The sequence below is a fragment of the Paroedura picta genome, chromosome 3 (assembly GCF_049243985.1).
Source record: "Paroedura picta isolate Pp20150507F chromosome 3, Ppicta_v3.0, whole genome shotgun sequence".
NCBI classification, from domain to species: domain Eukaryota; kingdom Metazoa; phylum Chordata; class Lepidosauria; order Squamata; family Gekkonidae; genus Paroedura; species Paroedura picta.
The window spans coordinates 42,839,293-42,864,592 of NC_135371.1; the positions used below are offsets into that span (position 1 = coordinate 42,839,293).

Genomic DNA, 25,300 nt, shown 5'->3' on the forward strand with positions numbered 1-25,300 from the left:
ACACCAACTCTTCTTCTCCCACCACCGGTATTCATGATTTAGGGCAAGGACTTCATAGGCATCAACGTACCAAGGAAGACACCAGGGCAGAGCTGGACACGCTGGGCACCTTGTCCACAATGGCCTGCTTCATGTAGCGCTCAATGGCCTGCAGCATGCTGCTCTGTGGAGAAGACAAAACAGCTGTTTTGAGAAGAGGTGACAGGACTTCAAGGAAGGGGTGAAAGACAAACCCAAGAACCAAGCAATGGGAGAAATCCAGGGGAAAACCCTCCCTCCCCCAAACCTAACAGCTGGGAAATGCAAAGGAATATTGGGGGGGGGGGGAACAGGACATCCAGAGGAGACCATCCAGCAGCTAGCACTTACATCCGTGATCTGGCAAAGAGCTCGCACAGCAGGGCCTCTGTAATTGTCATCCTTCCCAGTCATATCTTTAGTTAAACTAGGGGGGGGAAAAATTTGTGAGTGGCATTGAAGGCTTTGAATTTATGCCGCCTGTTTCAGAAAGGAGCAGACAACCGTCAACAGACCTGCAAGAGCTGAGCAAACTAAGCCCAACCCTATGGCCACACTGTCCATGGACACAAACTTGCACTGGCAGACGATGCAAATAACTGGTCCTGGTTTGCCTGCAAACAGTGACAGGGCACTGCCCTGTACTAGTTTGGCTACAATGTTTGATGTCATTCTTTCTTAAGCTGGAACACTGCCATGTCTACAGCAAATGGTGTGTGTGTAGGGGAGACAGAAAGTGGGCAGGAGTCATCAGCAAATGGTGTGTGCGTGCGTGTGTGTGTACGGGAGACAAAAAGTAGGCAGGAGTCATCCAACCCAAATAAATGCAATTTCAGCACCTGTGTTTTAATAGACACTGTGCCGTTCACCTGCATGATTCTCTGCAGGAATTTCCGCCAACCCTGCCAAGCAAAGAGCAAAAGAGGGCAGGGAGATCAGCTCAGCAGCACCCACCTGCTAGTCACAATGATGACGTCCTCAGCAATGCTGGACATCTCCTTGATGGTCAGGTAGCACATTCTGCGCAGCGTTGGCTGGTGTGAAGAACCACAGAGAAGGGGGTCAGGGAGCAAGAGTACCGGCAAGGCCTAAGGGTGCCACTGATGTTGAACTCCAACCATTCTTCTGTTGGGTTCCTCCTCATCTTTGCCACACTTTTGAGACTGTATCTGCCTACATCTGACTGAGAGCGAAGACAGCAATCCTACAATGCTTGGCGTATCCTCGTGGATTAAAACAGAATTCATTCCTGAGCAAGCGTGCATAGGATTACACTGTTAAGGCCCTCTTCCTGCAGTTTTGAGAACTGCTGAAAACCCCCTAAACAGGGCAATCCTATGCAGAGTTACTCTAGTGTAAACCCACTGAGGTATGCATAGGCTTGCACTGAAAGCGCAGGCAGTCTTGGCAAACAAGGAAGTTATTTATTTATTTTATAGCCCGCCTTCCTCCTTGGACTCAAGGCGGGTTACATGTAAAAATATTCCCATCAAACCCAACCCTAAAAACAACACAAGTTCAAAAATTACTGAAATGGTAAGAGCCCTCTTTCCTCTGCAGTCAACTAACAAGGGTGTGCTAGATATTATAGTGGGACCTAAGGGCGGCCCATTGGTCTTGCTTACCTGGCCTCAACCAAAGACCTAGTGGAAGAGATCCATTTTACAGGCCCCGTGGAACTTTGCCAGCTCCATCAGGGCCCTCAGTTCTCCCGGGAGCTCATTCCACCAGGTCAGGGCCAGGACCAAAAAGGCCCTGGCCCGGGTCAAGGCCAGGCGTATCTCTCTGGGGCTAGGGACCGCCACCAGATTAGTACCCACAGAGCGAAATGCCCTGTGGGTGGCATAAACAGACAAGCAGTTCCTCAGACCTATTGGAGGACACAAAACTAAGTCAGACTATCTATCCCAGTTTTGTGGCCTCTGACTGCCAGTGGCTCTCTAAGATCTCAGGAACCAGACATAATAATGATCTCTCTGGTAATCTTGGACATGCAAACCGTGCGCTCCCATGACAGGAGAAATCTCAGATATTTACAAAACAGATCATACAGAGTTTTTTTTCCCTAGGAGGGGAAAAAAAGTGAGAGAGAGAGCAGGCAACTATCAAAGCTATCTTTCTACAAAACTAAGAACACAAAACATGAGAGCCCACGGGATGTCATGATTAAGTGAGGTGGTCTCTAATCTGGAGAGCTGGGTTTGATTCCCCACTCCTCCACATGCAGCCTAGTAGGTGACCTTGGGCCAGTCACCATTCGCTCAGAGCTCTCTCAGCCCTACTTGCCTCACAGGGTTCTGCTGTGAAGAGAGGAAGGGAAGGCGATTGTAAGGAAGCCTTTGCTGTGTAAGGAAATGGCCATTTCCTCTCTTCCCGTCTTTTGCATGAGCGTTTACCATTTACAATCTCTGATCTCATTAAAAGTGAATATGGAGCTGTCTGGTGATCCAGAATATACATGGTCTGCCCAAATCCAGCTAAGCAGCTTCCATGAAGCTTTCTCTTTCGTGTCATCTCCTTTCCCAGCTTCCTTGCATCTAGTGCAGTGGTCCCCAACCTTTTTATCACCGGGGACCAGTCAACACTTGACAATTTTAGTGAGGCCCAGGGGGGTAGTCTTTTGCTGAGGGACATCGTAACTGCTGCCTGAGCCCCTGCTCTACTTGCTTTCCCACCGGCGCCCCTGACTTCTTGCCGCCCGTTGGGGGGGCACTGGGGGGGCACTGCCAGCAGTACCATGCTGAGGGGGAGCCCCAGCCAAAGGTGAGCCCGCAGCAGAGTGGCAGGGCAGCCCCGGAGGCAGCAGCTGGGGAGGAGGACGAGGAGGAGCCGCGGTCCGGTACCAACTGATCCACGGACCAGCACCGGTCCCCGGACCGGGGGTTGGGGACCACTGATCTAGTGCATACAAACATCTAACTTCAAAAGCAGCTTCCCCAATGCCAGGATTGAAATCTACAAATGACCCCCATTTGTGGGACACCAGCTCTGTTGTATCACTAACCCTTGTGATGGGCAGAGAAGCCTGGAACATTTTGCCCTCAGGACACAAGCAAATACGGGAGCTTGTTGTTTGTCTTAGTTTCGCAGAGGGAGTGGCCTGATTCTCAAGCAGGTGGGATCCTGGCAAGCACTACTTAAACCCCCCCTTAGTTTTGAAGCAATGCTCAGTTTGCTCTTCATGTCTAAGACGAAAACAGAGAGGCAAGCAGATGCTGCTGAAACAAAACCATGGAAGGAGTGGAATGGCACACGTCACATGACTTGTCCAAGAGAAGGCTGTGGACTCAGGAGTCTCAGCAACTAGCGGCCTCCAGGCCAAACCTGCCCATTCGTTCCTCAGTATTGTCAAGTTCAACTGGTTCTACCAAGTGCCCAATTAGTCGGTCAAAGTGTGGGACAGATGAACAACAAATGTGGCAATGGAACTTTACAGCTGCCTCGCTTGTTATAGGCAACATGGGGCCCTGGCCTAACACGCCCTGTTCCTTTGTCAGGGCAGCCCTCTGGTAGCTTCTGGAACTGGGCTAGACTCCAGAGCAGGGGCAGCCAAACTGTGGGTCTCCAGGTGTCTATGGACAATGACTGTGAGCCCCTGCCTGATAGGGACAGGTAATTGAGAGCCACAGTTTGGCCACCCCTGCTCTAGAGCTGGGATTTCCACACTCTTGCACCTCTCCCTCTATTGACACTGCTAGGCACATGGTATAAGCACAGGTCTTACATCGTTGGACTGGAACAGTTTGGTCATTGCAAAGAAAGATTCGGTAGCTTCCATCATGCCAAGGTGCTCCCCCTAGAATGGAAGAATATACATATTGCTGGTCACAGTGCTGGTAGGCAAAAAATCAATCACTTCTAGTATTTCCAGAAAAAGCACATCAGCCCTTGTCAGCAATGGCCTTGAGCTCATGTCAACAGTTCACCTCTGCTGAGAGGAGAGATCGGTCAGCAACGACCAGCTTCCTACCCACAAGGAACCCCTTTTGCAGCTGCCTCCCTTGACATGGGAGCAGTCTGCAGACAGCACACAGCTGCCACCCCCTCATCCCCCAGCCAGCCCGGAGGATAAAACAGGTGAGACGGCCCAGCAGTTCACAACTTGCAAAGGATGCTGTGGAACTGACAGTTTCCCCCACGCAACACTGTGCAAGGCACAACCCTTTCAAGCATTAACAAGCAGGTCAGGTTCCTCTAAAGAAGTGTCAGCTGAGAAACCGATGCTCCCCATTACCTGGTTGATCAGGTACAGAATCTTGGTGAGGATATGAGCACATTTCCGTGGGTTTATAGGGGTCTCGTTGAATACTCGAGCCTATGAGGAGAGAGGCATGCAAATGAGCTCTCCAGTTATGCCACAGCGGAGGGGTGGGGAGCAGTTTTTAAACAGCGTTTTAAAGGAACTTACCTCTTGCAGCACAGCACTTTTCTCCAGATGCTGGAAAGGATTGGAACCCCCACCTGCAATAAAAACACCAATGAATTCTGTAATGATCGAGGGTCCTCGCTAGTAGGTGAGAAATCAATTGGTGGTTGAGCGTGAAAATGGCTGGTGCGAGTCAGCTGGTTTAAAGGAAAAAAGTTTCTGAAGGAAATTGAGCCACTCAGCCCCGTCTTCATCATCTGTTACAAGGTCACTTTCTGGTCCCCTCAATGGTCCTCCCATGTCCCTATTCTTTTTCTTACTTTGAATACAACTTGCTAGCCTAAGCTCATACTGCGCTCTAGCTTATCTAACACTTTCCCTACAGGCATAAGTTACTTGTTTATATTCCTCCTTGGTTATAAGGTCCTCCTTCCATTTCTTAAATGAGTCTTTTTTGTTACTCTTTTGAAAGCTATTCATGGAGCCACCCTGGTTTCTTTAGGTTCCTCCCAGTTTTCCTTCTCAAGGGAATTGTCTGTGATTGTGCCTTCAGTATTCCACTTTTGAAAAACTCCCAACCTTCTTGGACTTCCTTCCCCTTAAGTTTTTCTGACCATGGGATTCTACCCAACATAACTTTAAGTTTGTTAAAATTTGTTCTCCCGAAGTCCAGCCTGTATGCAAGACTACGTACAGCTTTTCTCTTCCCCAAGACCATAAAGTCCAAAATCTCATGGTCACCACTGCCAAGCGCACCCACAACTTTTACCTCATCAACCAATCCTTCCCTATTGGTGAGAATTAAATCTAAAATAGCAGTAATATAATAATACTTTTAATCACAATAATATATGTGATTGAGGAAGAACATTAAAAGTTTCTTTTTTATTCAATCCCTTATACTCTCAGTAATAACTTCTTATTAAGCTTTGCCCATGATTTTGGACATGAACATATTCATTTTATTTATTGTTTCTTACATGAATTTATGAAGCTGCCTGAAAATGAATCAGACCATCTAGGCCTCTCTGAAGTCCCAAGCAAAACAGAGATACTAGAGATTGAGCTTTAGACATCTCGCATGCAAGAGCCATATTCTGTTCCTAATCAAGAGATTTTAGAAGGCTGGATTGAATATTTAACCACTGGTTTACTCGTCTGATATATTTCAGAATTCATAAAACACAGTCCAAGTGCTTTTTCCAGCTGCTGAAAGAGGATGGTTGTTATTGCCCAACAAGCTCAGACCCTAGTGTAGAGCACTTCTGACCATCTACACTGAGAGAATGCAGCTGCTCTGACTGCTGGTCTCCTTGCTATCCTACTCTTCATGTCTGATCTGAGTATGGGTGGGGAAGATACCTATCTAAACACTGCTTCACTGTTAGGTCAGATTCATTTATGCTGAACCGGCATGCTCGGTGCCAGAAACAGGACCCCTGCGAGGATCACACCACAGTATCCTCTAGTCATGAAAAGCAGCAACCTCCACATTGAGACTGATTTTTTTACGTCTCTGGGTGCCTCAAAGAAGAATTTCGAATCTATATTGGAAGCATTCCTCTTTGAGATAGATTGATCTATCCACATATGGACAATGACAGGCTTATGAATAAAAAATGTTGAGGTTCCTGAAACCTATCCAGTTCGAGGGAAGGACATTAAAACAAAAATTAGACTGCCCCATACATTTTTAAGCTGCCAAGAAAACCAGAAATCTGTAAGAGTTGGTTATGAAGGAAATTTTGAGTCTAAAACCCTAGTGACCTATCACAATTTTAACCAACTCTTCCTCCAAGCTTTTCTCTTGTCTAATCTGTCCCACAACAATCCAGAGATGTAAGTTTGGTTAGCAGAAGGAATGATCCAAGATAATTCTAGTAGCATTGATGCTGGGTCTCCTAGGTCAACATCAAGGACTGCACATCAGGCACCAAGGATTTAAACACATCACAGGAGAAGAGTTAGACACTTCCATACAGATATACAATAGAAACCCTAGTACTGGTGCCAGTGATTCAGAATACCAAACTATGGAAACTTGTAGGCCCATGTCAAGACAATGCCATACAAATGGCGCCTCCAAGACATTCAACAGAACATTCATTTAACACTGTTGCATCCTACATGAAACAATGGAAATAGGAACAGGTAGTGTCAGATGTGACTAGCCCAAGCTTGTCAGATCCTAGAAGCTAAGCAGGTCAGCTCTGGTTAGTATGTGGATGGGAGACCACCAGGGAAGTTTAGAGGTTTGATACAGAGGCAGGCAACAGCAAACTACCTCAACTCTATGGGGGCTGTGACTTGATGGCAGAGAGAGAGAGAGAGAGTTAGACATTTTTGACTGTGTATACAACTGTCAGGGTAAACCTCAATAAAGTGTCTAAGTAGCAGCCAGATCAGATTGCTTTTGTGATCCATTTATAAATGAGTTTATTTATACATAAATAAATGCATTTCTAAATACTGTAATGTGCATTCCACTGCAAAGTTAAAACAAACTTTGCCAATGGTTTACAAGCGACAAACAAGACACAAAAGGGGGTGGAAAGAGGAATAAGAGAAATAAACATTTGGGTGCAAGTCAGGCTAGCGTCATGACTGGGGAAGGCACTGGCAAACCACCCCGTATTGAGTCTGCCATGAAAACGCTGGAGGGCGTCACCCCAAGGGTCAGACATGACTCGGTGCTTGCACAGGGGATACCTTTACCTTTACCTTTACCAGGCTAGCGTAGAGCAAGTCTGATATTATTCAAACAGTAGCTGAACAATCTAGACTCATGTTAAGTAAAACTTACAGAGAAAGCCCACATTATATGAATGCATTTAATACATATTACTATTGAAGGTAAAATGCACAAGGAATATAAAGGCAGCCCTTAAGATCAAATGTTTTTACTGGCAGTGAGAAACGATGATGAAACCAATTATTCAAATTAAATTGAAGATAACATTTAAAACATTTGAAGGCAAGAGATCATATCGCAAGAGTGACCTGCCACTTGCCTAGGGCCTACACAAGATACATAAGATTTTGTACCCAGCACTAGCTTCAAGGATCTACTGTTCACACACACACACACACCCTGGGTGTGAACAGCAGATCGACTTTTGGACCTCCTTCCTCACCCCTCCAGTAGTGGGGATGGGTGGTGGTGGGGGTTCCGCCATGTCTGTGATTTGTATGTCTTTTAACAGGGGGTTTAATGGGTTTTTATTGGACTTTGTAACCCACCATGAGCCAGCATCAATGGGCCCTTGTAGGAACAGAAATGGAGCAGAAGCAGCAGCTCCGCCTTTGTTGTTGGGCTCTTTTACGCCGCAGGTTCATGGTTGCTGCTATTTTCTTACTTTTATGTTTTAGGTTGACAGTGCCATTCTTTATAGCCTGGTGCTCTTCTACAGAGGGAAGGGTATAACTCCACTTAGGAATTGCATGACCATTCTTCAAGCTACAGAGCAACTAATACTATGCCTTATTGTTACTACACCCAGGATAACAATGACCAATTCCCTTGCAGCATCAGTATGACGTTTTCTTCTTCTGGTAGATGCAGTCACCAGAGACACTAGTTGTAACTAGGTTTAGGTAACCCAGGTTTCTCTCCCACACAGCCTTGACATTAAAGGACTCCTAAACCAGCATTCCACACCTTGAACCTCCATGGAGACCCTGTCCAAAGCAGAACCAGGCAGGGCTGGATCTTGCAGTGGTTGCTAACTCTACCCAGCTTGTCAACTCAACCTCAGGCCCTGACATGCACATCTTTTCACCACCACATTGCCTGCTTTGCATGGAGTCTGACTGACACACACACAACACACACACACACACACACTCACCCGATTCCTCATCCTTCTTATCAAACTTCTTCAGCATCCTGTTCCTGGATTCAGCGGAGAGGGGGAATCAGCAGAGGCGCCCCAGCCAGGGCCGCGGGGGAGGGAAAGGAAGACCGGCCGGGACGGGCGACAGCGGAGTGGGGATGCTCAGGGGACCCGCAGGTGTGCTCACAGCCCAGCAGCCCCCCTTCCCGCCAGGCGCCACTTCCTGCCACCTGGTCACTCGAGACCCGTTCAGTTTTGGCCACGAAACGCAAGCGCACTGGGCGGCGGGTGCGCCGCAGAGGGCACTACGTGGCTGCCAGTACTAGGGCGGGGCGACGAGGGTGACGGTCGGCGCGTCGTCCTTCAGCGTCTAGCCAATGGCTGCGGGCGGCGGAACAGCCGCCGAAGGGACGTGGAGCCTGCAGGGCGCTTCGGGGTCCCGACCTGCCTGAGTGCTCCGCGATTGGTGCAGCTGCAAAGGAAGAGGGCGGAGAAGCGAAGGCCGGGAAGGGAAGGGAAGGAAGGGAAGGGCGCGAGCGCTGGGCTGCCGAGGCGGAGAGCAGCGGAGCGTCTTGCGCGCCCTCTTGTGTGCCAGAGAAGGGACTGGCGGCGGCCGCCGGCCAAGACTCTCCCCAGCCGCCGGTGGTCCTCCTAGGCTGCTCGCAGGAAATTACTGCCCAAAAGTCAGCGAAGGGCGGAGAGCCTTTTGGAGGAATTCCTGTTTGATTTGTATTTGTCCTGGTTAAGGGCGCCACTTTCTTCAGGAGCATAACAGTAGGGAAGGCAAAGAATTTCCTACCGTCACAGCTCTACAGAGTGCAGGCGTGGTATAAAGGTTAAGAGCGGCAACCTCTAATCTGGAGATCTGGGTTTGATTCTCCACTCCTCTTCCAACTCGGGCAAGTCAGTTCTCTCAGAGCTCTCTTGCCCCGCCTACCTCACAGGACGTCTGTTGGGAGGAGAGGAAGGGAAGGCGATTGTAAGACGCTTTGAGACTCCCTTGGGGGGGGAGTACATCTGTTGGAGTACATCTTTTGCCTGTCATCAACCATAAGGGCTTGGAGGTGGACAAGGAAGGTGGCAAGACTATTTATTTATAGCCAGCCACGCCCTGCCAGTATCTGCAGTGCATCAGTGGTTGTTCAGTATTTATAATCCATGGCCCTCACTGCTGGCAATTGAATTTTAGAGAAATGTTTCACAACACCAAAATGGCTCATTATCCCACCATTCCATCTTAAATAGAACACACCTATTTTACCTTTACAGGGTCTCCTGCCCCTCCCTGATTTAGCATGCTTCTATGTTGCATGTGATTTCTGGGGAATCAGGAAAAGTGGATTCATCCTCAGAAAATCGCTACACTCTTGCCAACAACCTGCAACACTTGCGAAAAAGACCTGTGCACTCTCAATGTAGCGGATGCAACAAAGTCACTCCCCCTGGCTCTCTCCTCTGAACTTCCAGCAAAGCGATCGCCATTATTTTTCCTTGGAGCGGGGAAAGCAACGAACCAGCGAGGCTTCATTCACCCAGTGAGGCTTCTCTGGCTACAGTCCCTCCACAGAAGTGCTTTAAAGTAGCGATCCCCAACCTGTGGGCAGCGGATCACATGTGGTCCGTCGACTAACTGGAGGTAGGCCGCGAAGGACGCCTTCTCCCCCCCCCAGCCCTTTACTTCATCAACGATCCGGCAGGCGCACATGTGCAGGTTCAGAGCTCCGTGCCTGCGCTTGCTGGCATGCCGAAGGCTGTGCCTCCCTCCCCCACCCCAGCCACCCCGCCTCCCTGAGCAGAAGCGCCACCTTGGCTCCCCCCCCCCCCCGAGTCTCAGCGCTTAGGAGCGCTCACTTGATTGCCGATGGCAATCCTCCCCCACCAGGCCTCAGTAAAATTGTCAAGCGTTGAGTGGTCCCCGGTGATAAAAAGGTTGGGGACCACTGCTTTAAAGCTCCCCTAAGTCCCCAAGCACAACACAGCCCCCTGTTTGCCAGTTCCCTTTAATTTCGGCCAAAAATTGCGCCCGTGTGTGTGGGGGGGGTTTCACTCGGGGGAGGGTGGTAACAATGAATCCTCAGCTCACACGCCAGCTAGATGGGTCTCTGTTGCAACGAATCAAGGCATATTCGTTGCAACGTGCGTGTGTGTGTGTGTTTTTTAAACTGTGCTTAAAGGGAAAGGAGCTTTCGGGAGCATGATAACAACCGCCCATTGGCTGTTCCATTTGATTGATGGCCAGGGGCGGGAACAAGCACAGAAAAAGATCACTTATTTCTAGCGATTCCTGCAAGACCGGAAACCTGTGGGGAACGAATGAAACGCTACTGGATTCCACTACAAATGAAAGTATGCGGAACGCCAAGATTCCACTTTTTAAAATAGCATTTCCGCTTTGTGGAACCAATTGGCAACATTGGTCCTTGTGCAGAAAGGCCCCTAGAGTTACTAGTAAACCTGGTTGAGAATGACTGCTGTGGAAGGTAGCTTTGGATCTCCTGCAGAGACGGCCTTTTCTGTGAATTAAGGTAACCAGATGGTCCCACTTTTGGAGGGACATCTGGGGGCACCTGGCAAATTGTATGTGTGTTGCAATTTAAAAATATATATTACAGTACTATTTTTGCATTCTATGCGTTCTATGAAAATTTGTGTTGCTCCATATAGACCAAATTTTTAATCAGGACCCCCCCCCCCGGTCAATGGTTTTACCAATGTTAATATCTGGTCACCTTACTGCAGGGGTAGTCAGCCTGTGGTCCTCCAGATGTCCATGGACTACAATTCTCATGAACCCCTGCCAGCAAACGCTGACAGGGGCTCATAGGAATTGTAGTCCAAGAACATCTGGAGGACCACAGGTAGACTACCCCTGCCTTACTGTGAATGCACCTCGTTAGTAGAACTCCCTTCCAAGGGGTGCTGGCCTAGTGCCATCTATTTTATCTTTTAGCGACCGGGCCAAATCTGTTCTGTTGGTTCCAGCTTGGCCTGATTGACTCCCCTTAATCTTCCAGCTTTATGAGTTTTAATCTTGTGCTGCCAATTTTGGGTATTGTTTGTTTATTGCTGCCCCTATGACAGATAGTTTACTGGAGTATTAGATATTTAATCAAGCACACATTGGTTGAGCTGGGTTTCCCATCCACACTGCACCCCTTTTATAACTTACCTGTCCGGTTGCATCATGTACTGATTCCTAAGGGTTAATGTTAGGTTTGGATCTAATTCAGACCTGCTCTGCCCAGCATTCAGTCTGCTGCAATATTTTTGTGCTTGGAAATAATTTGTGATATTTGTATGGAGTGTAATTATTTTGGAACACACTCGTCAGATCATAATACAAATCACAACAAAAACAAGAGGCTTTTAGCCTATCAAAGACTCTTTATTCCAGCATGAGCCTCTGTGTAGTTGAGTCCGCTTTTCCCAATGCATATGATGGATCCTAACTATCCAGAGAGAACCCACCACTTGCCTCAGTCAAAGTGGATTTTAGTTCACAAAAGCTCATGTAGAATAACAGCTTCAGCTTTGACGTATGGTAAGACTGATTTAGATTAAGTACAAAAGACAAAATGAGGTATAGGAATAGGCCTCTGCCCAGCTGGATTTAGGAGAGATTTCTAAGTATGAAGAGCTTTAGCTTGCTGCTTGTAGCCTCTTAGGATGTCTTTTGACTCAGAAAACTGACCTCTTCCCAATCAAAGACCAAGCAGCCTAGTGTCCATGAGCCCACTGAAAGGAAATGAAGGCAGCACCCTCAAACAGGCTTGCAGGTTCTGCTGCACTCAACTTATGTCTGAGACAACATGCAGCAAAAGCACTAACCCACCCAACACGAGGATCCGAACGGTGATTGTACTACAGTAGAAAGTTGAATTGGTTTCACCAGATGACGCCTCTTGAATACCGTTCAAGTATTTGCAGATTCTATTACTTTTATTACTGCCTGAAAAGTTCTTGCAATGGACTGCGAAATGTTTATTTAGTGCTTTCTTAAATGAGAAAATAAAGGAAACAGAAACTGGAAGCAAACAACCCATTCATGTTGCTCTCCTACCTGCTGCAAACCAACACAAAGAGAGATGCACCTACTGTCAGCCAGGTAGTCCTCCCAGAACATGTTAATGTCTGTGGCGAGCTCCAGCTGGTGTGAAAAGGGCTTGTTTTACGGGTTTGTCCTTTGCTTGCACTACACCAGGGACTAGTGAACTTTGCCCCAAGCTGCCAGCAGCAGCATTCTGTTATCTCACACACTCACTAAAGACCTTTGGGTCAGGGTGTGCCAAGGAAAGGGGACACTTCACGTTTCCTCCATTAGCCTGGCAACTCAAAACTGATCTAGAAAAAGGATTGAATGGGAAGGCAGAGGACCCAGTTGACTACAGCAGGGATAGTCAACCTGTGGTCCTCCAGATGTCTGGCAGAGGATGGAGGGAGGGAAGGATTGCCAGATCTAGACAGGGAAATTCCTAGAGGTTTGGGGATGGAGGCTGGGGAGGACAGGGAGTATAATGCCATAAAGTCTACCCTCCAGGGAATTACAGTATTTGCTGGCATATAAGACTATTTCCCCCCCCCCTGAAAAACATGCCTCCAAGTGGGGGGGGGGGTCGTCTTATATGCCGGGTGCACTTCAGTTGGGATAGACATAGCTGCCCATAGTGGCCCATAGTACTGTAATGTAATGTAACAAACTCTATATTTTGAGTGGAAATGTTGGGGGGTCGTTTTATACGCCCAGTCGTCTTATACGCCGGCAAATACGGGTAGATCTCAGTAGTATGGAGATGAGCTGTAATTCTCCCCAGTGAAGGACAACAAAACACTGGAACTTACCTGAAGGTTTCTTCTCTTCAGTGGGATCCAGTCATCCACATCCCATCCCATCACACACACACACACAGAAACACACACACAAATTTTAGTCTTGCAAAATTTATTATAGAGCTGGGCTATACTAAGCATGGGGGAGTCAGCCTTGCTCTGAGGTAATACAGTCTACACAAATATGCATAGCCCTGCTTGAAGTGAGAGGAAGTGTGACCTAGCCTGTTTGGATGACTCCCCAGAAGAGAAGACACCTTCAGGTATGTTCTGGTGTTTTGCTCTCCTACAGCATTCCTGAACACCCTAAATCTTTGACATCTTGCATTCTTCAGCGTTGGATAACAACAAAACAGATGATGAACACACTTGATTGAATGAGGTACAACAAACTTTTATTTATTTACCACATTTGGATTTTTGCACCATACACATAGACATCATAAAAAGTGAAGAAACTGTCTTTCTGCATCTGCATTCAGTATTCCCCAGAATAAAATAGGGCAACAAACACCAAAAGGGCTGGTGCCTTTTTTGAAAAAAGCAAACCCATCAAATAGGGGACAAAGGTCACAAATGTTGAATTTTTCCCTGTAGTTTATCCAAGGAGTATAGCTAAGGTCAGGGCCAACTTTGGAGTGAGGTTGGATAAAAATCTTGAATTATGGAGTCATTTCCATTCACAGTCTATGAAAAATTATGTTGTAATAATGTTGTTCATCTTTAAGATGCCACTGAACTTTCTGTCTTGTTTTTACTACATGACTAAACTTGGCTACTATTCTGAAATTCATAAGTGTTATAACATTAGGGAGGGACTATAGCTTAGGACCTTTTTGTATGCAGAGAGTCTCAGGTTTAATTCCCAGGATCCCAAGTTGAAATATCCTGATTCAGTAGAAGGGAATGCCATATGCTTGTACTGTTCCAAGAAGACAAAAAAAGACCAGACTGAGTGGTCAGAATGAATGAAGCTACCTGGAACAATTCCAGGGGACACGCAAAATTACCAGTGAAATGTCATTCTCTCAATTTTACACTAACAACAATTTACCCTTTATTCAAAGAATAACAGAACTTGAAAGAATTATCACAGCTAGTCCAGTCTTTTCTAAAGCCAGCACCATTAGGGTACCAATCCCAGAGACATAAACCCCTGTGTACTGCAGGCAGCTTGCTTCAGACTGACAAGATTATTCGAACAGACCTTACCACTAGGTCTTTCGTTGTTCCCGTTTGTGGTTTGTTTGCATAGCAGTGTTCTGTTTTTTAATACTGGAATATTATATTTGATTCCATTTGCATAACAGAAATACCAAAAAGTGCAACATCTCTTAAGGGCTTATAAGGTTTATAGGAATGATATTATTTTAATAATAAAATGGACAAAATCCCTCTGATTTCAAGCAGCCTTGAAAATGATATGATATTCTACAGGCCCTTTACATAATTCAGCAAGAACAGAAACAATAGGCCTGAACTGAAAAAGTATCATTGTAATAAACCACTGAGTTGGCCACTGTTGTAAATCAGGGTAGCATTTTACTCATCTAGATTTTCAGGATAGCAATCTCATACTCCCCCCCCCCCAATTATATTTTACTGTAGCAGTATGTTGAACTCTGATCTAAACATACTATGTATATATTGAGAAAATCAGGTACAGATTCTGTTAAGAATTAAGAAGAAGAGTTGGGTTTTATACCCTGCTTTTCACTGTCTGAAGAGATTTCAAAGCAGTTTACAATCGCTTTCCCTTCCTCTCCTCACAACAGACACCCTGTGAGGTAGGTGAGGTTGAGAGAGCTCTGACAGGAGTGCTCGGTCAGATCAGCACCATTAGAGCTGTGATGAGCCCAAGGTCACCCAGCTTGGAGAAGCGGGGAACTCAAACCCAGTTTGCCAGATTAGAAGCTGCCACTACACTAAGCTGGGTTTTAAGACCACAATCTGTAATGTACATACTTTTGGATTTGTGAACATGCATGTGACAAAAGTTGGGTTTTGTTTTATTATGATGATATTTAGGACAGATTAGCTGAGAAAAATGAAAAGGGATTTAAAAGGAAGGATTAAAAGGCATCTACAGGGCATCTGTATGTTCAATGGATTGTTTATCTGTATTCTTAAACCCCTCTGACAAAACGTGGAAATAAATTCCTCTGAAATAAAAAGTACTCATTTCTATTAATGTGTTTAGAACTGGATAGTTAATAAGCATCTTCCAAAGGCTAAAACCTAGCCCATTCACTCCAGAGCAATCCTGTAGGTTGAGAATTGTAGATTGTCTTGTTTTTCTCAAATTACTTTTGCATGTCCACCCATGGGATTACTGACTGACTGCTGTAATTCCATATGCTACTTGCTAACACATCAGTGATTTATTCCCATATACTTTCAAAGCAGCACACATACCATGTATTTGTACATAGAGATGCTTCGACTTTCCCCACTTTTCAACAGAGTATTAAGAAGCTGACAGATCTGAATTTCCACATAATAGAGGATGTCATAGAGTGGCGCAAGAAGTAGGTGGAAGTAGGCTACGATGGGGAGGTGGCAGGCTAAGGAACAGAGATGGGACAGTAACACAAAACGAGTATTGAAACACAATTTTGCAAAACTTTGTAAAATACTCTGTAGTGGTGGGAAAACAACAACCATAGCACCATTCTCAGCATTTCACTGATTATTTCCATAGTATAGTTCAGCAGACTTTTTCAAAAAATTACTCTTACAATGGATGTTCCATACAGAATTCACCCAAACAAAAACGTGCTCTGATTTCTTGTGTCATGTTCTCCAATATGGTATATTTTATTGAAGACTATTGCTTGCTTGCCTGGAATAAGGTGAAATTTCCTCAAATGAATTCATTTGGGGGAGTCATATTTACACACTAGGAGTGTTACCCTCCTGGGTCCTCTTTCACAGCTGCATGCCCCTCAGCCCCAAGCAATAAGCAAAATACACAAAGTCAACACAGCCTCACCAATCTTTCTGAATTTTTTGGGAAGCCCAAAGATGGTTTTCTTAAGCATAGCTACAGCCTTCTGAGTCCACTGAGTCAATGGCTTAGAAAGGTGCAATTACCCTTTCTGTTTGTTTATTACAGGCCTCTAGCTACATGTTTGTGGATATTGTAGAAGTTTGGTGAGCTTTAAAAAGGGTGGCTACTCAAGCAACACACACTCATCTAGGAGAGGAACGCACTGATCCCTCCCCGTCCTCAGCCACAGGATGTGCAATTCTTATGTGTGATTCTTGGCTGAGCCAGGACAGGCTTCTGGCAGTAGTATGTGAGGGATGCAATGAGTGGAGGAAAGCAACATGTTGACTGTGTTGTGAACATGTTCTGAAATATTTGTATTTAGTTTGGGATTCTGAAAATAAATGGATTCTTTGACACAAAACAATGGACATACCAGAGTCCATGAAACAGCCCTAACTTTTGTATGAGCCAGTGTAAAACAAAGCAAGCATCATGGGATCGAGGGAATGGAACAAGAGCAATTGCTCTCATAGCACCTCTATCCAGAAAAAATGTAGTTCTGGACTGTGGAGTAGCAAGCAGTTCTAAATTGCATCTGTGGGAAAAATCTCCTGAGTATCTGCTACCAATGACAGACGTGTTTAAAAGGGCAAAAGGATTCTCCCTCCTTTCTCTCTCCTTAATGCTCAGGGAGAAATCTCATCTTATTAGCCCCTTCCAAGCACCGATCCTTATTCTTGCTAGGTCAGGGCTTGGGAAATGGACATGCCCCTACAGCCTAGCTTGGTAGCTGTAAGAAAGTGTCAACAACAGCACCAACATTGTAAGAAATAAGACAAGCAACAGAGAGTAACAAGCTGCAAAGGGACAGAGATGGAAGAGCAATCTTCATCAGAAGCATCAACCGAATCCTAGTTTTGGCAAGAAATCCTGGGAATCCTGTGCCCTCCTGCTCAAAGCTCTGTTAATTAAGGGAGGGGAATCTTAGTCTGGCTAGGAGGCAATCAAATTTGCTGATAGTTCATTGCAAGAGGACAAACTTTTAGAGCCAATAAGTCTGAACGGAAGCCAGTCGCAAAGAGAAGAGTTTGGTCTGACTATGATACATTCCATGTGTCATCAGTTGGCCAGCATCAAATAAGTTAAAACTCCTCTAATTAAAATATGTCTTTTCCTTTTTTTATATTATATATAAAAGAAGTTATGTTTATGCTTTTCATTTGATAAAAATTTCACCTTAATTTAAAAAATAAATCAAGAGCAATAAAAATACTTTCCTTTAAAAAATGAATAGCACCATTTCTCTGCTCCAGCTGAAGCAGCCGACCCGACACACACTCACATACAATTGTGCTACAAGCAGTGGAAATGGCAGCCAGGTGAGTCTCTGTCCAAAGGAAGTGTGTCTAGCTGAGATCTCGTGCAAGCTACAAGTAGGTTTCCCCTCGAGAACCTGCAAAGTTGGCAATCTCTTCTTTTGGTGAGTTTCTCCGTTCCATCAGAATAAGAGCTCCGCTTCAGAATTCATAATACCCTTCTTCTTATCCATCTGCCAGACAAACAAACAGACCCCAGTTGGAAAGCAATATCTAGCAATGGCTCCTTTTACATTTACTGCATTCTCTGTCAGCTCTTACTTGCACTTCCTTGTGGCTTGCATTGATGCTCACAGGCCTCCCGGGAATTAAAGCGGTTGTGATTCCCTCTGCAGCCACTGTAGATGAAGGGTCGACACTCAGACACTCTTTGGTTATAATACCACTTTAACGTGTACTTGTTGCAGTCTCCTTCATCCAAGGGCAAGGCACATGGGTCAGCTGGAAGAAGAAAACAGACCTGTATGTCAGCATCTCTCCTCTGATATTACATTGGCAGAAACCTCAACAGAAAACAACAGGCATCTTCTCTAGTGCTCTAGCCACAACACAAGGATAGGATGGAAAGAAGCCACATGGGGGGTTAGTAGCTCACATATTAGCAGCTTCCACTTACATTTTCTCATACATATATTTAAGCCTACAGTCAGCCTACAGCCCTGTCAGTGTTATAATGTATCCGTATTATAAATTGCCTGATGGTTTCTAAATTAAATCTGACGATCCTTGGGTAAGACATTGAAGGCCATGGTGGGGCTTAGTAGTTAACTTCAGCTTTCATCTGTTTGAAGCTCATGTGTAAATCTCTTCTCACATAAGCCCTGTACCCATGGCCCATCTCAATGTTAACAGAATGTTTGGAGAGGGAGAGCAGTCATGAGTACGCTGGCTTTGTCATCCACATCCATGTGACCACCACTCAGGAGCAGTGCCTGTGTGTGGGAAATGCCTGCTCATGTGATCCCTCCTTATAGTTACTGGTGCTGCTTTCTGAATGTTGCTGGTCCTGAGGAAGGAGCATATGCACAGGCACTGGGCTCATCAATGGGTGGGTGGGTGGAGCCAGGGAACTCTGCCCACAGTCCCTTTCCACACATTCAGTCAATGCCCAGACAGGTCATGCGCACAAGGGCTAATCGTATCTCAAGATAAAAGGTAACTACTGCACCCAACATAGCTATCATCGGATCAGTGTAGTTTATCTCATCCAAAACTGTAAGGCTTATCACATACGCTGTCTTTCAGGACTGTAGGATCAGAGCTATTATCAGATCAGATTATTAGTGGGCTGGACATCATGAGATGGTGCAGTTTTGATTATATGCATTCAGCAACTCTGCATTATCCAGCTGTTTTTAAGATTTGAGAATGTAGTTGTGCTGCAGGTTCTATACACTTTATCAGTGCAATCCTAAGTGACATCAATGGATTTAGAAGGGTGCAGATTTCCCTAGGATTGCACCCGTGAGTCTTGATGTGCTATTTGCTGTTGTAACTGTTTTACTGATTTTTGTCAATTGCATTTTTATCCCACCCTTTCTCCAAGGTTCTCAGAGTGGCATAGTCTAGTTCAGCTCCACTGTATTCTCACAACAACAAGAGTTTAATAGATTTGAACACAAGAACACAAGTAGATCTGAACATAAATCTCCCCTGTTAGTCCAACCATCTGCTACAATATGCTACCTTTTAAATTAAGATTTGTCATTACTTTTTTCAGTTTACTAAAGCATTGTTTTCACAACAAGGTTGCATTCAGAGTTGTTCTAATAAGTAACTGTTATATCTAGCAAATAATTTAACAATGCAATAAGAGCATACAAAAAGATAGCAATGGAACGTGTAAAATTGCTTTGGATGTACAAAAGCCATTTGTATTCATGAAGATCCCTTTAGAAAAATTGTGCCATTCTCACAATAAATGTAATCAGGATAATAGGTTCCTTATCTAGGATTGACAGATATCAGAAGTTGTATTCACAATGCTACTTAGATTTTTGCAAAATCTCAGGCTGGTCATGTTTTCATACTGGGTAGGTGTTCCAGTGCATAAACAGTAGTAAGAAAAATGTTGCATATAGACAGTGTAGCCCTTAACTGTACATGGCTTAGTTATTCCTGCCTTGTTGAAATCTTACAGAGATGGTGATGGCATGGGGGAAGTCTATAACAAAGTGACTGATGAAAATATGAAATCTTCTCCAGCCTACCGTTTTTCTTAATTCCACATGGCAAAGATGTGAATTTGGTTTGTAGAAGCCAGCACTGGTGTTGTCCATAGATTATATTAAAAATGCAACCCCGGGCACCTGGCATTATCTTTCTCAACAAGTTCAAACAATATGTACTCTTGTGCATACCTGCATACAACCGGCAGACTAAATTCTTTTTTAATCCTCAGACTATGTTAGGTTTTGCCATCTCTTCTTAGAAATCCATATAATCTCTAGGTCAGGGTGTTACGAACCCATATTTGGTCAGCCAAGACCATCCACCAACTTGGAATAGCTAGTGACTGGTTGCCCTGTGGGCTTTAGGCATAAACCAGATTAAAAACTCTGGGATGTTGGAATGAGTTCACAGATACTCTAACAGCCTCAACCACCAGTTTTATTAGTCACAGGAACGGAAATAAGAGGAACACAAGGATCCGAGCCCTAAGAGGGTGGAAGGGAAGAAGACCACTGTTTCTTGGCGGGAAGAGCCGTAAGGCAGATCCACTGCTTACCTTGTTCAGAGAGGTCTCTCTTTTGCTGTCCGTGTTTGGGAGCTGCCCTTGGGCTCATAATTTCTACAAACAGGGAGCAGAATACTGGTTTAAGAAGAAAATGCTTTTTTTATCTAACTCCTTTCCACTCAGCCTCATAACGAAAAGAAGGAATGCAATGACAAGAAGAGTGACTATGAATTCAGATGATGAACTGAATCTGTTCCAGAGGATAACAGAACAAATATGAAACATCATCTTGTCCATATGCTTAATGAAAGATGAACTGGAGCTCTTTTGTCATCCTGGTCTCACTATCTGTACACACTTTCAGACTCAAGATCAAAGCTGCAAAATGGGACCTCAAATTTGTGCACAGTTTGCAGTACAGAAGTGAAAAAAATTACTTGAAATCTGTTGGAAAGATACCAGGAAAATAAATATGGGAGTAGCAGAATGAGCCCTTACTCGATGATAGCTTACTATCAGCACCCTACTTTTGACAGGAAAAGGAAGCCAGAATTTAGCCACATGGCATGAATGTGTCACACATCTCTTCTTAGGCTGCTTCAGTCAGTGACATGCCACCCCAAGAGACAACCTTTTTGGAATCTAAGTTTAATGCTGGAGTTAGTGTACTCTAACCCTGCAAGATAATGATGTCATTTATTCAGCTGCTGGGGAACGCAGCTATTTAATAACAATGTTTACTGGTTACAAAGCAGTCTGCAGAGAGTTCTTTTCTAGTTCAACAATGAGATGGAAGTGTTATTTGTCACACTTGAGGTCTTCACTTTGTGGAAAAAGCCATGCCCTCATCTACTTTTTTAGAATTTCTTTGCCAACTCTGAAAACAAAGGAGAAGAACATAGCCCAAATTGTGCCAATCGTTTTGTACCAAAGGCCCATTCTTGGACAAGCAGACACCAAGTCATATACACTGCACACAAGTCCCCAGAAGGATAAGGATGCTTGTATCAATAGAAGCCCTTTGCCATACCCTATTCCTATTGTCACCCAGAGGCTTATTAAAGAGCTCCAGCTCCTTCAAAAACATTTCACAGACCGATGGACCTCACCATCCCTCAGCATAGGGCTCTCTGTCCCATCTGCTTCCGGGCCCTCTTCATAGTCCTCTGTGTAGAAATACTCATATTCAGGTTCATTTATGTTCACTATGTTTCGTGCGTGGTCCCCTACAAAACAGGAATGGCTTACTCAGCAGGTCTCCAAGACTGAGCAGGGTTGTATAGCAAAGAATGAACAGAAATGCTGGAAGATTTCATGTGCCTGAGAATGTTTTAACCTAGTACTCCTAGATAGCTGATGATCTTTAGTGACTGACAGAACATTTCAACTGACACTGATTTATTTTGGTAAGCCACACTGGAAATATGTATCATCACTCAGTGTTGATTATCTATGTCAGGAAGGTCATTTGCTAGAAGATAAGCACCAAAGCATTAGGACAGAGGCAACTGTGTGTGTACCTTAGGATATCAAATATCACTTCTCTAGCAAGGAATATCCATGGGCCTTTTTGCATATGATATACAGATCACTTGTGGGAAGACAATGGCCCCAGCATAGGGACTTGTGCAGCTCTGTGTATTTTAGGATACCAAATGTCAACTGTCTAGCAAGGAATACATGTTCTACAATTATCAGTTCTTTCATGTTGAACAAAAATAGAGTCCAGTAGCACCTTTAAGACCAACAAAGATTTATTCAAGGCATGAGCTTTTGAGTGCAAGCACCCCTCCTCAGACTAGTCTGAGGAAGGTGCTATTGGACTCTATTTTTGTTGTTCTACTTCATACCAACATGGCTACCCACTTGGATCTATTCTTTCATGTAGATTCATCTTATTCAAAGTATTTTTACCTTACCTTTCAATCCAACATTTTAAAACTGGCTTTCCAGCTGGGTATTATTACTCTTGTTGCTACTGGGGGGAACAGACTGATATCACTGTTTTTTACCTCATCACCATGATGAATATGTCTGTATTAATTCCAAAGGACTAGCTGTATTAGCCTCTTTTTGGAAAAATACAAAAAAACACACTAAAAGTTATTATGGAATTATTGTTTATGGATGACAGTCCACTACTGTCAGATGCACAAAGCTGATACCTACCAATTTTAGGGGACCCACTTCCCACATCTGACAAAGGAGCCTTCTTGCCTGTGAAACTGTATACTTTAAGGCTCCAGAGAACTCTTTGCTCTGATGCTTTATTAATTTCATGATCTAGTGCCTTTACCCAGAACAGAACACTTAAAATCCTAATAATGAGTATCTGGCAAAATTCTACATTCTAAGCAACTTCCATATCCCCTAAAAGTTTAGTCACTGAGAAAGAGAAAATATGGCTGGAAGTACTCAGTGTCTGCAAGGATATGAGAAGGTGATGATGGAAGTCCTATGCATGATAACAGGAATGATACTGAGCATAACAAAACAACAGGAGAGAAGACTCACCCTCCTCTTCCTCAGCGTGGGACAACTTAAGCACAGGTACTATTTGAGCATTAACAGATGCGAATGGTTGGGTAGATGGGTAGTTGGGGAGGACACCTGGGAGGGGCGAGGCCACAATGAAACATCAACAAGCACATGAGAACAACTGATACATTGCTCCTTCCCCTCGGCAAGAAAAATGCAACACAGGAACCAGCTACAGTTCAAGATTCACATCTGTGTTGCTGTTACCCTACACAGAAACAGAGTGCATTTAACAGAAGAGGAAATAACCCTGGAATAAAGTGTGATGGGCCAACTGGGACTGTAAGGAACAAAATCCTTTTTCCACATCAGTTTCATGGCATTCCATTTCCAGTCCAGGCATCTCCCTCCCTCCCTCCATAGCAGCAGGGGGCCTTTTGGAAAAACCAGCAGACACCTGCAGAAAGGAATTTTATGCCAGTCCTCTACTGCATGCTTTGGATGGGGGTCCACACACTACTCTTGAATACTGGCATTAGCTTGCATATCGAAGGGGATCAATGTTTCAGCAACACACAGAAAAACACAGGCCATTATTAGTCAAACATCATCTGAAATTTATGTCAGGGACGCAGAGGAGCACAGCACAACATGCCCCTAGGTATGCAGCAGTATCAGGGACACACTGGAAGAAACCTGATTTCCCTTTTCCTCTCCTTAACAATACCCCTGGGGGGGATCAGAATAATAATTACTGTCATTTTAAGTTCACCCAGGAACTGACTGCTCCATTTGTACTTTTTAAAAAACATGTGACACTCAAGGTGATCCAACAGCTGAAAACATAGGAAAGTAGGTATTCCATCACAGCTGAGAGCTGCTTTTCCTAAGAATGCAAGCAGCACTGGATGGTTGGGCAAGGTTATTTGGCCCCTTCCTCCTTCACTACTTTGATAATATATAAACTATATAAAACCTCCATGTTTGGTGGCAGCAAACATCCGAATGCAAATTGCTGAGGGAAAGTATATCTTCCTGGGGCACCTGGAGTAGATGGACCAGTGAGGCCTGACTCTTCTTATATTCCTATCACTACAACACTATAACACCGTCAATAGCCTTTTCATATTTAATCAATACCCACTGGATAACCAGGGAATTGCTGATCACCACTGTGGGATGGCAGATGAATTTCCTCCTGGCCAGACTGGATTCTTGAGGTTTTTGATGGGGTGGGGGGTGGGGCGGATCATTTGGGCATGAAATTAGAGTCACTGTGTGTAGGTAGGTAGTTGTGAGTTCCTGCACTGTGCAGGGGGTTGGACTAGATGACCTGGAGGTCCCGTCCAATTCTATGATTCTATGATTCAGTTTGGTCCTGATACATTATCACTCTTCTGTTCCTTATTTATAAAATAAGGCTATCTGCTTCTCAGGGTTGCTGTAAGGCTGAATTTATTAACAAAAATTGTCCCAAACCTTACAGAGATGGTAGGCTGCAATTCTGAACAAATAATTTTCCTCAAAAAATAAGCAGAGGACCTTGGTCTCACTAGCTTAATTATTACAAAAAACGACCTACACCATCAGTACATTTGTTACCCATTTCACACCAACAGCACACTGGTTACAAGCAGATCTCCAACATAAACATCCTCCTGGAAATAATTTGTTTAGAAATAGCTATTGGTAGCCAACCCAGCGGTGATGATGAATACCAGTTATCATTGCATGGTTTTCCTGCTTGCGGAAATGAGTACATCTAAACGAAGACTGCTGCGTAACTGGGAGCATAAGCCATATTTATCAAACACTTGCTGGACAATAACCAAAATACTCACGTGTGTCTGGCGGGGAGAACTGGCCTCCACAAGCTAAAATGAGACAAGAAGAATTTCTACTTTTACAGAGCACAGAGGGCCAAAGTACATGCTGCAGGAGATCAATGATTAGATCTTCCAGCATTTATTAAAACTGAAATACTGTCATGGAGATTGCCAATTTCTTTGGAGCAGTTATTTTGTTCCCCACCCCCAATTCTTGCCTTTCATATCATTCTCCTGATTAAAAGTTCTGCCAAGTTTCTCCCAAGTGCAATTTGGAGAGTGACAATTTGGTTTGATTTGAAAAATGACATGTGCGTATGGGAAGAGTCCTTCCCACTGCTGTAAGTTTGAAACCCCTGGAGAGTGCATTTCAGATAAAAGTCAGGTGCTATAACTGCAGATTTCTCACTCAGCACGTCTTTGGCTCTGACAGGACACTTCTTAAAGGACACACATGAGGATGTAGAACTACAAAGCAAGTATAGTTTGAGGCCAGCCATGGCAGGAGATCTGAGAAAAGGCATTTCAGAAGGACAGAAAAGAAAGGATGAAAGCCTTGGGACAAAACAGGAGACTGGAGGCAGGTCTGAAAGCGGCAATAGGTATAGCCTTACCACAGTGCTGACTCATCTCCGACCTGACAAATAGACGGATTTCTTCTTCCTGTAGAAAAGGCAGAATAGGGTGAGAGGAGATACGCAAAGCATGTTATCTAGTTCATGACATGGTTGATGAAAGAATATAAGATGTGGGGGGTGTGGGTGGGAATGACAAATCCCTTTTCTAAGCAAGAGAAAGGTTAAGATGGAGATGGCAAGAAAAGAGCATACTACAAGTCTGCCGTGTAAGAACCCAGGACTGAATGCCTGATTAACCCCCCAATTTCTTGCAAAAGGCAGATAGACTA

The 25,300-nt window shown here is 44.6% G+C and overlaps 2 protein-coding genes across 3 annotated transcripts in view; both read right to left on the bottom strand.

Moving 5' to 3' along the window:
- COPG1 (coat protein complex I subunit gamma 1) overlaps positions 1–12,412 on the bottom strand; it is a 36,779-nt gene extending 24,367 nt beyond the window's left edge. Inside the window, exons 1-7 of one of the 2 annotated variants that reach the window (XM_077325427.1) lie at positions 12,313–12,412; positions 4,427–4,479; positions 4,253–4,333; positions 3,743–3,814; positions 973–1,052; positions 370–445; positions 71–163 (exon numbers count right to left, since the gene is read on the bottom strand). In XM_077325427.1, the coding sequence (XP_077181542.1) occupies positions 71–163; positions 370–445; positions 973–1,052; positions 3,743–3,814; positions 4,253–4,333; positions 4,427–4,479; positions 12,313–12,340 (483 nt within the window). In that variant the 5' untranslated portion in view covers positions 12,341–12,412. Of the gene's footprint in view, positions 1–70; positions 164–369; positions 446–972; positions 1,053–3,742; positions 3,815–4,252; positions 4,334–4,426; positions 4,480–8,232; positions 8,537–12,312 lie in introns of those variants that run through there. The other variant, XM_077325426.1, reaches the window with a different exon arrangement.
- Positions 12,413–13,422: 1,010 nt separating this feature from the next.
- Positions 13,423–25,300, bottom strand: part of COL7A1 (collagen type VII alpha 1 chain) — a 159,156-nt gene continuing 147,278 nt past the window's right edge. The window contains exons 116-122 of the mRNA XM_077325428.1: positions 25,008–25,056; positions 24,409–24,441; positions 22,604–22,699; positions 21,199–21,315; positions 20,141–20,203; positions 17,674–17,853; positions 13,423–17,585 (exon numbers count right to left, since the gene is read on the bottom strand). Coding sequence (XP_077181543.1) covers positions 17,578–17,585; positions 17,674–17,853; positions 20,141–20,203; positions 21,199–21,315; positions 22,604–22,699; positions 24,409–24,441; positions 25,008–25,056 — 546 coding nt within the window. The 3' untranslated portion in view covers positions 13,423–17,577. The remainder of the gene's footprint in view (positions 17,586–17,673; positions 17,854–20,140; positions 20,204–21,198; positions 21,316–22,603; positions 22,700–24,408; positions 24,442–25,007; positions 25,057–25,300) is intronic.